The sequence below is a fragment of the Charadrius vociferus genome, unplaced genomic scaffold (assembly GCF_000708025.1).
Source record: "Charadrius vociferus isolate BGI_N301 unplaced genomic scaffold, ASM70802v2 scaffold134, whole genome shotgun sequence".
Taxonomy (NCBI): Eukaryota; Metazoa; Chordata; class Aves; order Charadriiformes; family Charadriidae; genus Charadrius; species Charadrius vociferus.
In genome coordinates this window covers 6043264-6056097 of record NW_009648333.1, presented here as the reverse complement: position 1 = coordinate 6056097, position 12834 = coordinate 6043264, and the positions used below count along the sequence as shown (strand labels likewise).

The 12834-nt window shown below is 44.5% G+C and overlaps 1 protein-coding gene across 1 annotated transcript in view; it reads left to right on the top strand.

The window, feature by feature from the left end:
• Positions 1 to 12302, top strand: part of DLC1 (DLC1 Rho GTPase activating protein) — a 220056-nt gene extending 207754 nt beyond the window's left edge. Inside the window, exons 8-17 of the mRNA XM_009884989.1 lie at positions 607 to 2033; positions 3190 to 3366; positions 5312 to 5471; positions 5713 to 5911; positions 8252 to 8465; positions 8868 to 8982; positions 9889 to 10110; positions 10824 to 11041; positions 11219 to 11392; positions 11930 to 12302. Coding sequence (XP_009883291.1) covers positions 607 to 2033; positions 3190 to 3366; positions 5312 to 5471; positions 5713 to 5911; positions 8252 to 8465; positions 8868 to 8982; positions 9889 to 10110; positions 10824 to 11041; positions 11219 to 11392; positions 11930 to 12050 — 3027 coding nt within the window. The 3' untranslated portion in view covers positions 12051 to 12302. The remainder of the gene's footprint in view (positions 1 to 606; positions 2034 to 3189; positions 3367 to 5311; positions 5472 to 5712; positions 5912 to 8251; positions 8466 to 8867; positions 8983 to 9888; positions 10111 to 10823; positions 11042 to 11218; positions 11393 to 11929) is intronic.
• Positions 12303 to 12834: the final 532 nt, after the last annotated feature.

The window sequence follows — 12834 nt, the reverse complement described above, 5'->3', positions numbered from 1 at the left end:
AGGGATCACACTCTTGCAGTGCAAGAGTTTCTTTCGCTGTCTCATTAGTCACAGCCAGGAGAGCGTTCAGACTTCCCCAGTGGGTAAGGAATTAAGCCGCTACGATTCAGAACGTATGAGAAACATCTCATAATTGCAAAGAGGAGTATAAACACACAGCCACTATCAACGGAGGGTTACTTTGGAGAGAGTCCAGAGGGACCCCAGCCCCCGACTGACTCCAGTTTAAAATTTTATGCATGCCAGGAATTTCCATTGATCTGAGGGCTATCCACTGTGACCAATTAATTAAAAGTCTATGGATACTAGGGTTTTTAGAAAAGAGCAATTTAAAGCAGATTGTATTGTTTGTTTCTTTTTACAAAGTGTGTATCTTTTCTGTTTAAAAACTGTTAAAATATATTGCCTGTCCCGTGTTATCTTTTCCTGTGATGGGCTTTATGGCCTAATCTTCCACTCCCTGAAGTAAAAGACTGTTTTCACTTTAAATTCAGTGAGAACAAGGTTGCGCTTAAAGCAGTTTAGTGAGCATTGTATTTAAATGCAACTGCCTTTGCCTTTCTGGCAGTTTGCAAGCAGTGCTTTCAGGGTTCTTCTTCCTTGCAGAGTGAAGATTCGGATGAAGATGAACCTTGTGCAATAAGTGGCAAATGGACTTTTCAGAGGGACAGCAAGAGGTGGTCGAGGCTCGAAGAGTTTGATGTGTTCCCTCCAAAACCGGACTTGAATACCCCTTCCCCAGAAACTCCCCACCTTACTAACGCCGCAAGCCATGAGAGTGTGCTAACAGACCTCAGCGAACGCCAGGAGGTGGCTTCCATTCTGAGCATCAGCAGCACCAGCAGCCACCAACCAACCCTGCAGAGCGAGGCATCCACCACCAGGACAAACTCGGTCGTGAGCGTTTGTTCATCGAGCAATTTCGCAGCAAACGATGACTCATTCAGCAGCCTGCCCTCACCCAGGGAGCTGAGTAGCTTCAGCTTCAACACGAAAGCCAATGAGAAGAACGCCAAGTCCAAAACAAAGAGCCTGCTCAAGAGAATGGAGAGCCTGAAAATCAAGAGCTCTCACCATGGCAAGAGCAAAGCTCCTTCGAAGCTTGGCCTTATTATTAGCGGGCCCATCCTGCAGGAGGGCATGGATGAAGATAAACTGAAACAACTGAACTGCGTGGAGATTTCTGCCCTCAACGGCAATCACATCAGCCTCCCCATGGTACGAAAGAGGAGCGTCTCCAATTCCACCCAGACCAGCAGCAGCAGCAGTCAGTCTGAGACCAGCAGTGCCGTCAGCACACCCAGTCCCGTCACACGAACGCGCAGTCTCAGTGCGTACAATAAAAGGGTGGGCATGTACCTGGAAGGCTTTGACCCCTTCAACCAGTCAACATTCAGCGACGTGATGGAGCAGAACTTCAAGAACCGGGGAAGCTTTGCAGAAGACACAGTGTTTTTTATCCCTGAAGATCATAAGCCCGGCACTTTTCCCAAAGCACTCTCCAATGGCAACTTCTCCCCAACAGAAAGCAACGCCTCTGTGAACTGGAGGACAGGGAGTTTCCATGGACATGGCCATCTCGCCCTCCGGAGGGAAAACAGCGGCGACAGCTCCAAAGAGCTGGGCATGGGGAAAAGGCGCAACTCCTCCAGCTCACTGAGCAGCCGCCTGAGTATTTACGACAACGTGCCAGGCTCAATCCTGTACTCCAGTACGAGCGACCTGGCCGACCTCGAAAATGAAGACATATTCCCAGAACTAGACGACATCCTGTACCATGTCAAAGGGATGCAGAGAATAGTAAACCAGTGGTCAGAGAAGTTCTCAGACGAAGGGGACTCTGACTCGGCCCTTGACTCTATCTCCCCGTGTCCTTCTTCTCCAAAGCAGATCCACCTTGATGTAGATAACGATCGAACAACACCGAGTGACCTTGACAGTACAGGGAATTCGCTGAACGAAACGGAAGAGCCCTCGGGGATGCAGGACAGGAGGGACTCTGGGGTGGGCGCATCGCTGACACGGTCCAGCAGGTGAGATCACGAGCAGTGGGACTTGGGGTGGCCCCCGTGAGGTCTCCTCCAGCGCGAGTGCCTCTCTAGTAGCTGCACCACACTTAGTTAAGGCGCAATAGAAGTTGTGGCCATTCAAGCACACATGTGCTGTTCCCATCACCTCCCAAAACATTTATAGGCAAGGGAAGTGTGCGTGCAAGGCTTTTAGACAAGCGATTCCCACACTTCATAGCTGTATGTTTGGATGTTCAGCCTGAGTTGTCATTGAAAAAACAGCCCTCTCGGCAAGTCAGCATCAGGAGCAATGTTAAGGCAGTTTTGGAGGATGGTGATTCTTCAAACTGAAGTGGCGTGTGGGAGGGAGAGGGACCTCAAGTAGGATTTTTCACTTTTTAAGTTGGCTAGGAGGAGCAGCATAAGTATGGTCTGGTTTGTGTCAGTGTGTAGTAAAAGCCTTGACTTTTAGACCATTTAAAAAAAATTGCGCTTTTCAGTAGCAGGCTGTTTCTTAATAGCAGGCTAGGGCATTAAATCTGCAGGGAAAATTAGGTTTATTTACTTTTCCTTGATTGTGGAGGACTGGGGGAGCTCCAGTGGCCTCCCAGTTTCTGTTGGGAGTTTTACCGTGGGATGGATGACTGTGTTTTGCAGTGTGAGCAAAGCAAGGAGTTGAACTCCTTGTTTCCAGTTTTCCTTTAAAACCGGTGCAAATCATTTAGGGCCTGGTTTCTGCTGTCGTTCAGTCACCTACAGCTGCTTGTATAAACTTAACGGGACATTTAAAACTGCTTAGTTCCCATTTGATGCGTCTTAAAAATTTGGGCCGTTTTTTTCTTAAATGGAGGGTTTTTTTATTCCCGCCACTGTAATACTGAAAGGGCTTCTGAAAAAGGGTGGTGGAGCCCTCAGAGGGTATCTGATAGGGCGAGACTGTGTAGCCAACACTGAGCTGTGGGTCAGCCCAGCGTGCACATTCTCATCTGAAGCACCTGCATGTGCTCCATCGTGCCGGGTGAGGCAGAGATGCTGCCAGCTGGCGCCCGTGAATTCTCAGAAGAAGAGAGCGGCTGCTGAGGGCAGGGAGCTCAGCAGTGCATTTGCGGCAATTTCTGTGTGTATCTTGTGGAGACATTTCAGTGATGGGTCGTTGCTCTGTCCCCCATCTCCTCCGCAGGCACAGGCTGAGGTGGCACAGCTTCCAGAGCTCCCACCGGCCCAGCCTCAGCTCGGCATCGCTGCAGATCAACTGCCAGTCCGTGGCCCAGATGAACCTGCTGCAGAAGTACTCCCTGCTGAAGCTGACGGCTCTCCTGGAGAAGTACACGCCTTCCAACAAGCACGGCTTCAGCTGGTAAGGGCAGGGTGCCACGTGCAGGCAGGCCAGTGGGGCCAGCACAACGGCTGCGCTCATCCGAAGCGCCTTTGGGGAAGATGTGATGAGCCCCTCCATCCCTCTTTTTCCATATTTGCATTTCTTCCTCCATCCCGCGCTGACAGTGATTTGTGGTTTCCTAAGACAGGGCTAAAATCACTAACCCTTTACGTCAGTGTAGTCTTATTAGGCTTGAGGAGTACGTTTATAAGGGGGCATGTGAGGAAATAAAAGCAATGAAGTACGGGCCAGCTTTCTGCACGGGAAGGTGTCCGCTGCCCATGGCTAAAGAAGGACTAGTTGTTTATTGAGGCAGTTAGCGAGCAGTGGCACAAACCTCAGTAGATCTCAAGAGGTTTGCTTTTCTTCACTTGTTCTTAAATATTTGCATTAGTTTCTCCATATAATTATGTCACTGAATAATGTACATTTCCTTTAGTTCTAGCATCTCATTAGCCGAAAACTATCTCCCCTCTTTAAAGCACAATTAATCCACCGCTGTTAATCCAGTTAACTGGCCAAAAAGATGAGGGGTGAGGGGTGGGGAGAAAGAAAGAGTGGGAGAACCATGGGATTTTTTCATAGGCAGCAATTTCTGCCGTGCCCAGGTGTTTGTAACCCAGTCGAATGTTCTTTGTCGGAAGAATGAAGTAGAAAGCTCTCTTATTATTGCATCTGCAGTGAAGCCTGCGTAACCTTCAGGATGCAAAAGACGCAATAAAATTTTTCTTCTCCCTACCACAGGCCAGCCTCCTCCCTTCCCCAGGAGCCGTAGAGAGTATTTAGCTTCAGCATCAAAGTACCTCCTGTTCAAAGGCTGTTATTATGTCAGCCTTTCTAAATACAGAAGTTGTTTGTTCTGAAAGACAGAAATAAGTATTGACCAGTTATCCCTGCATGCTTCAGATTCTCGGTGGAGATCGCAATGTGTTTTTTCACATTCCATTGGCATGTTTTTTGACAAAGCGAGTATTATTCATACATATATCAATAATGTCCTAAACTTAACTATACGGCAATACAAATTGGTTCTGTTTTACTATGTAACAGATTAGTCAGCTGTAAATCTAATGCGCTGTTTGTATAGCTGCACTGTATATTGAAATGTTAAATAGGTCTCCCTGTTTTCCAGTGCTACTGTGTCCTGTTAGTTGTTGCACTGGGCATTAGCTTTTCTCCCTGTTTAGGAAAAATGACCTCAATATTTTCACATTTTAATGGCTTTTTTCCCCCCCTTTATGAAACCAGTACTCTTGGGGACCTGGGGGTAAATCATTCTTTTGTATTTGCTAACTTTTTCCTTGGAGTCATCAGCAGATGGGAAGGCCTTTCATTGAAACTGGAGTGGGAGGTGGGGGTAACAACAGTCACAAGGAGGGGGGTCCCTCAAAGGGGTTGTTTATAGAGCTGAAGTTTTTAGCTGACAAACTCAAATGTATTACATCAGTTTCCTGCTGTTATGCACACTGGTGGGTGGTGGACCCAGTTTGAGGGCTTTGCAGAGCAAGTAGTTGACATACAAAAGCTCATTGTTCAAATGCCCATCTTTTCCAAAACCTAAAGAAGCAGTGTTATAAGGGGTCACTGACCGCAGGATTTATTTTGACTCTTTTGCAATTCAATCTGGCCCCTGCAGTTTTACCCTGTAGCTTTTGTCCTACTAATATTGATGGAGTAGCACCACATTAATACTTACAGGCAGCATACTGCCCCGAACGTCAAGCCTTTCTCTTAGAGAAGCTCTGTTTTCTGTCCTCTCCCCCTTCCCAGCCCTGAAGGGATTAGCTAATTTATACTGTCACTACTTTTCATATTACTAAAACATTTCACTTATTTTCACCGACTTTCTGAATTACTGGAAATAGATAAGATAAATGGTCAACAGAGGTTTAATTTCATTTTCTCCTTCCCTTTGCTTAAATAGGGCAGTACCAAAATTTATGAAGAGGATAAAAGTGCCAGATTATAAAGACCGAAACGTGTTTGGAGTACCACTGCAAGTCAACGTCCAGCGCACGGGGCAGCCTCTTCCGCAGAGCATTCAGCAAGCCATGCGGTACCTCCGCAACCACTGCTTGGATCAGGTGGGCTTTGCTGTACTCCCATCCCACAGGCATGCAGCACCCAAAACTCAACCTTCCCTTAATTTTTGTCGTTCCTGGGTCAGGCTGAAAAAGTAGACTCGAAACAGGACAAAATAGATAATCAATGCAAGGAAAGCTTTCCACGAAATTAGAATGCATACATAAGAAGTTAAAGAGCATGCTTACATTTCAGATTTGCTGAACTCATTGTAAATGCATTTACCTTTCCATATATATTTAGGTTGGACTGTTTAGGAAATCTGGAGTCAAATCAAGAATTCAGGCTTTGCGTCAAATGAATGAGAATTCAACAGACAGCGTCAACTATGAAGGCCAGTCTGCTTACGATGTAGCAGACATGTTAAAGCAATTCTTCCGGGATCTCCCTGAGCCCCTCATGACCAACAAACTCTCCGAGACCTTCTTACAGATATACCAATGTAAGTACTGAGATTTCTACAGCTGGACGGCAAACGGTCAGTTGTGTAGCAAGGGGGGAACTTTCTAATACTGCTCCTCTGGGCATTACACGTTGCACATGTTGGTCTTTGCCTTTTTGGCGTTCCAGTTGTATAACGATTTATGGTACAAGTCCTTTTAGTTTCACCTTTCTCTGTAGTTTGGGAACAAATATAAATCATCCATCACTTGCTATAGTTTCCTCTCTTCTCTGAGCATACTAGATGTTACGGTTTGAAAATAAGCCACGTCTGATGTGGCTTGGTAAAGGAGCTGTGCAAACACCACACAAACAGAGTTTGGGGCTTTCGAGGGGATTGAAATCCACTAAGTCACTGAAATTTTTTATAAAAGCCAGGTTGCCAAAAAGTTTCTATTTTCTTATAGTTCATATTCTTCTATCCTTCACCACAACTTTTAAAAACAACCTTTAAGTTGAAAGTTTTTCTATTACTGACTTGTAGCTACTTTACTGATAGTTAAGCAGAAAGTGCTTAGAATAAATCACATTAAAAGTGGAGTTAATCAATGCACATGAAAACAAATAATTAATTTTTCTGAGATGGCAGGTTCAACTCCAGCAAGGGAGATATTTTGCGAGCTAGATAAATTGAGTTCTGTATAGATGGTAATTTTGTGCTGGACCTTTCCAAACAACACACCGTCTTTCAAAAGTTTTCTTCAGTATTGTTTCATTGGGAACGCTCTCACTTTATAAAATGCCCAAAGTTGAATTAATGTTTGGTGACCAGAACTCCAAAGCTTTTTGAAATATTCATGGGGGTCCAAACAATTGATGCACTATGGGCACCTTGCTGATCCTGTGGTTTCTCTCCCTAACACCACCCCAGCTCTCTCCCCATGTATTCTTCCCATGATAGCACAGCTACATCAGAACTTACTGCAAAAACAGCATCTTTGAGCCCTTGCTGTATTTTGTGCCTTCGTCATGCTGATGGTTACAAAAAGGTTACAGGACCTTCTGTCAGACCTCCGTAAGTGGAGGTGGCAGTTTAAAATAAAAACATACATACAGTTATTTCCGTGCACACATATTTTTGTGTGTGTGTGTGTTTGGATTCCCAAGAAGGTTTATGGAGAACATTAATCAGACTCTCAGCTTCTGTGCATATTAAACAGCAACTCTTTGTGGGTTTAGTGCCAGAAAAAGTTTGACAGAGCATTGCAGAAGTGTCTGTCCCTTTCCTTTCACAGGCGGTAGGTCTGAGGAATCCCCAGAGGCGGTCGGGAAGTATTATATCTGTGTAAAGCAGAGAGCTTTAAAGCAGCTGTAAATTTTGCTTCCCTGCAAAGGGCAAAATTTCCCTTTGCTTTGGCGTGATGCACCAGGCTGCGCGCTGGAATGGTCCGCACGTGGCTTAAATGTGCTTTGAGCTGATGGAGGGGAGAGTGTGAAAAACAGTGGATTTTTACTTCAGATTGCTTTCTAAACTCACCTGCTGGCCTTACGAAGTTGCTGAAGCCCAAAGCAAATACCAATTAAATATCTGGTTAGCACCACGTGTATTATGAGACATGCAATGAGGGTGGTGTGATGCTAACGATGATGTAAATGCTCCAGGACTCTGTCTCTGATGCTGTCTTCAGAGATGGCTTGTTGGAAATCCCTTTACAAGAAGCAGATCTGGTCTGGGTTATTTCATTTTTTGTTCCCTTCAAGTTTGGAGGAGAGGGCCTTATATAAAGACACACATCAAATTTTTCCAGTGGCTGTTTGTTGTTAGTAACCAAGGAGCTGTTTAATGGTATGGGGCTTCACAGTGTTGACTTTTTTTTTCCACCGCATGACTTTGAATGATCTGCTCAATAAAGCAACCCTCTGTGTTTGGTAAAGCACTTTCTGGATATTTTATGACATCATTGTTGAAAAGGTTTGCTAGCCGGTTTATGTAATTAATTCACCTATTCTAAAATGCATTCATGTTTTGAATTTCTTTGAAAGCCAAAGAATTTCTAAATTGGCTGGACTGTTTGCTTGTTCACTGCCTGACTCCAGGCTTCTGTCATTTTAGTGCATCTGCGGGAGCATGTAGCTGTTGAAATTAAATCTAAAATTAACTCTGGCCTAGGCGCAGCTCCTTCTTGCTTGCATTTCTTGTGAGGCAGGAAATAGCTGAGGGTAGTTAAACTAGTGGGTTAAAAAAAAATTCCTTCATGTTTCCTACGAATGGTATGCATCCTGAAGGAAATCACTTCAAACTCGAGTCAAATATTTGAAGCCGGAGTTTGCTTTGGGATGTATTCATGCTGTGTGTGTGGAAAATCAATGGGCTGATGAGAGAATTACTAATATTATGCAGATGTGCCAAAGGATCAGCGTCTCCAGGCTATCAAGGCTGCCATTATGCTTCTACCCGATGAGAACAGGGAGGTCCTCCAGATTCTTCTCTATTTCCTGAGTGATGTCACAGCTGCAGTGAAGGAAAACCAGATGACACCAACAAACCTGGCCGTCTGCTTAGCACCTTCCCTCTTCCACTTAAACACTCTCAAAAGGGAGAATTCTTCCCCAAGGTACGTCTCTGGGGAGCACTGCTCGTTGCTGCTGGTCCCATAGCACAGCTAGCGGCGATGTGCAACGGGCACAGTCTAGCATTGACCCTACCAGTTGTGGCCACCTCAGACACCACTGAGGGCACCGGGTGTAGGACAGTTATGGGATCCTACCGTTTGTTTGGGCTTTGTTAAAATATAAGCAAGTTCATAAGAAGGAAGAACCTGGGGAGATTCCGAAGAAAAAGCTTAGAGAGAGTAGCGAGAAAAGTCGGTAACACTATGCCGAGGTTTGGTCCCAGGCAGCACTGCTCTAAATCACCAGCAGATTTGGGAATCCTACTGTTTTCTTACCAAGTGTCTCTTTTGCTCTGCATTAAATAACTGGATTTGTGTGCGTGTGTGCTCTTTCCCCCCGTGAAGGGTGATGCAAAGAAAACCAAGCCTGGGAAAACCCGATCAGAAAGACCTAAACGAAAATCTGGCTGCAACCCAAGGGCTAGCTCATATGATCGCTGAATGCAAGAAGCTCTTCCAGGTAAAACGCCTATTTGCAGTACTGGTGGGTGGAATATTGACCAACATGTCTTAGATCTGCTGTATAATGGAAAGCTAGGAATGTCTCTATTTTAATAAAATTTAATACATCATAAATAGCCTTTTAAAAAACTTTGCATCCTGATCTGGGTGTGTACATGAATTAGAAGTGGTGCCAGAAGAAAAGAGAGTTGTTTTGTTGGCACTGGTGCTCAGAAGTCATGAGGCAGTTGTGGGGTTTGGGGCATTTTTGTTATGCCCAAGCCTCATTTGAAATATGTTTTCAAGCTTTTATTGTGCAGCCATGAAGATCTGTGAAGTTCAGCTCTAATTACAAAGCAAGCAGCTATTTCCAGGAATTTCAGTGCTTGTTTTATACTTAAATTCCCAAGAGTTAGCAAGACTAGGCCGCAAAAGCGTCCTGGAACATGACACTGTCAGACCGTAGGTTGAAGGGTCTGGAGGATCTAAAGCATGCTTCCTCTAGGGCCCGGGATGGAGAACCAGACAAGTCTTGCGTCCTGGTTTTCCTCACTGTCATCGAATCTTTTCAGAGCCCACAACTGAAGAGATGCCTGTCTCTTTTCTTGCGGCTGACAACTGACCCCTCCTTTGTTCAGTCTGCGGGATAAACTGCGCTGTACTGAGCTGTGTAGCAAAGAGGGGTACTCCACAGAAAAAAATAGGACATGCCGTAAATGAGAGACTAATTTGAGTTAAATGAAAGTCGCAAACTTAATTTTGGCATTTCTTTGCTTTGAGTGCCTCACATTGACCTGACACATACGCATCCCACCATTTACAAAACTAGCGCACCCACCTTTCCCTGGCTATCAAGCTGCTAGACTAACTCTGTGATTTGGGGGGAGAGCTGCAAGAGGATGATTTCACCCTTGTCGCCCCTCAGATACCCGAAGAAATGAGCAGGGGCCGGAACTCGTACACTGAGCAGGACCTGCGTCCCCTCAGCCTGGAGGAGCTCCGGGGCGGCAGCAGCACCGCCGAGCCCTCCGACTACCACTGCTACCTCCAGGACTGCGTGGACGACTTGCTCAAAGAGATGAAGGAGAAGTTTAAAGGCTGGGTCAGCTGCTCCACCTCGGAGCAAGCAGAGCTGGCCTACAAGAAGGTACATACCCTGTCACTTACGCCAAAGCTTTGTTTTTTAGCTCATCTTCTCTAATATAAGCAAGCTTTTTGACGTGGAATATTACAGAAGGTTCTGTGCACACCTTTACTTTGCAGATAGATTTAAGATAAAAAAAACCTTAGTCTTTTGACATAGTGCACACATCTAAAACCAACATGTCTTTCAGCAGTAGTCAGCTAACATGCACTGATTTGTGTTCTTCTGTTTATCCAGCCCAGGAATGTTCGCTGTGTTGCATTTACACGCCTTCACTTACATGTGCAAAGCCTTGACAGGCTGAGAGAAGCCTCCAAGCATGGTCACTATGCAGGCAGTAGGAAAGAAATTTCTCAGCTCTAATCTTGCACAGCTCAGAGCTAGCACAGGGAGAAGTGTTTCAGTGAGATTTAAGTTATTTGGAAAATAAACTTGGAAACTTAGGGTATTTTTCTGTAGCATCACAATTTAATAGTGGCCCACACTGGAGAAGATAACTGTAACTTAAAAATAATTTGGAAGTCAGCATCCAGATGCCTTTGGCTGTTAGGCAAACAACCTTGGTCTGAGCTTACGACAAGCTTAATACAATATATACATATATATATATATATATGGATGGATTTAATTTGCTGCATTTAGCCAATACTGAAATAGAAAGGAAAAGAAAGTGTAAGGAAAAGTAAAACTGAGGACTCTGTGCTGATTTTCCCCAGGTGTGTGAAGGTCCCCCACTCCGGTTATGGAAAACTACCATTGAAATCCCAGCTATGCCAGAGGATGTTTTAAATCGTTTACTTAAAGAACAGCATCTTTGGGATGAAGATCTTATAGATTCAAAAGTAATCGAACCTTTGGATAGCCAGACAGATATATACCAGTATGTGCAGAACAGCATGGCACCTCACCCAGCCAGGGACTTCGTAGTCTTAAGGTAAGACTGTTATACAGGAATGGTGTTCATATCCTGCACATATGGCAAACTTGCCGACAATTTCTGTAGAATGTATGTTATATAGGTAAATATCTGCTTGTGTATGATTTGAAGTTCTATTAGATATTTGAATTACTTTTTGTCAAAGATAAGACATTTTTTCTTCTTTTTTCTTAGAACATGGAGGACGAACTTCCCCAAAGGAGCTTGTGTGCTTTTAGCAACCTCAGTGGACCATGACCGTGCTCCAGTGGCAGGTGTCAGAGTCAATGTGCTCCTGTCTAGGTATCTGATTGAGCCCTGCGGGTCAGGAAAATCTAAACTTACCTACATGTGCAGAATTGATTTAAGGTATGAATTTCCACTTTGTCCTTTCGGGGTGGTAACTTTTCTTGTATAGTTTCCGTGTAGTCGGCCCAAATTTTAGACAGTTCAACAAGCTTCAGCTTGGCCAGTGGTACGTAATTCTCAAAGGCGTGCACACAGGTCCCTGAGATGTCACAGAAAATTGGCTTCGGTGCACATCTATCAGCAGGTGTGGTTTGTTGCATTGGAAGCCTCCAGTAAGGGCTCCACCATAGCTGTTTGTATATAATCCCACTCCTTCCTCTCACAGATGTATTTGGATGCAAGGCCATATTAATTTTAATACTGAGTTAGCAAAGAGGGCCAAGTTCTCAGAAAACTTCTCATAACTTTTCCTCACTGTGGCAAACTTGGTTCTGAGCTAATCTAGATATTAGTAAGGCTGCGCTGAGCAATAAGCAGTAATAAGGAGATTTCCTACTCGGGCATTTAACCAGCTGGATGTGTATTTGATTCTGACTAAGAAAATGCATGCAAAGTTACTGGTACCTACTTCATCATTACTTTTTCTCCACTCATCAGGGGCCACATGCCAGACTGGTACACCAAGTCATTTGGACACTTGTGTGCATCTGAAGTTGTTAAGATACGAGACTCTTTCAGTCATCAGAGTCTTGACAGCAAGGAAGTAAAATCCAGGTGACTACTGAAGAGGAACAGCCATGCGCTCCAGAACTCAGCAACATAGACATTATCCAAAACTGAGGCTCGTCTGCTGCAGACCAGACTGGTGTACCATCTGCAAGTCATGTCATGAAGGGATGACAGCATGAGAACTTGGCTGTGAGCATTACTATAGGACTGTGGCCATACCATACACTTTAAAGCTGCTTCCTGTCTGTGTAAGGTCTATAGTGTAGGCCTCGACTGGAATACGTAGGAGGACTGTGCAAAATAAAAATAAAAAAAATTTAAAAAAAAGAAAACAAGTATTGTACTATTAGATGGTTTGAATTGCTTCTGAGAAGCAAAATTCTTTAAATGCAAAATATATTATGAAATATGGTGAAGGCTCATCATTCCCATGTGAAATACTTAGCTTTATGTACATACCCATGTCATTTTATTTGTAGTGCGTTGAGGGACTGGTGTATCCACTGGAATAGTTGGTACTCTTCAATGTGTTCTCACTGAGATAAGCAGAGAAAGGTTTGCACAGAGATTAAAGTGTGAATGAGTGTGTTAATGGTTGAAAGGATAGCAGAAGTTGAACTTGAAATGTGTCTGGTACACTGATAGGCAACCAGAATGGATTTTAGTATGCAGGATACAGTTCAACCTAGAATAGGACTCCCCTGTGGACCAGGAGTAGCCATCCTTCCCATGTGCCAGTTCTGAATTTCCTCAGCTCTGACTTTGTTAAAAACCCTAAGCAGATGTTACAAGAGGCTTGCCCCAATTACTGTTCGCTCCTTAGCCAGATGATC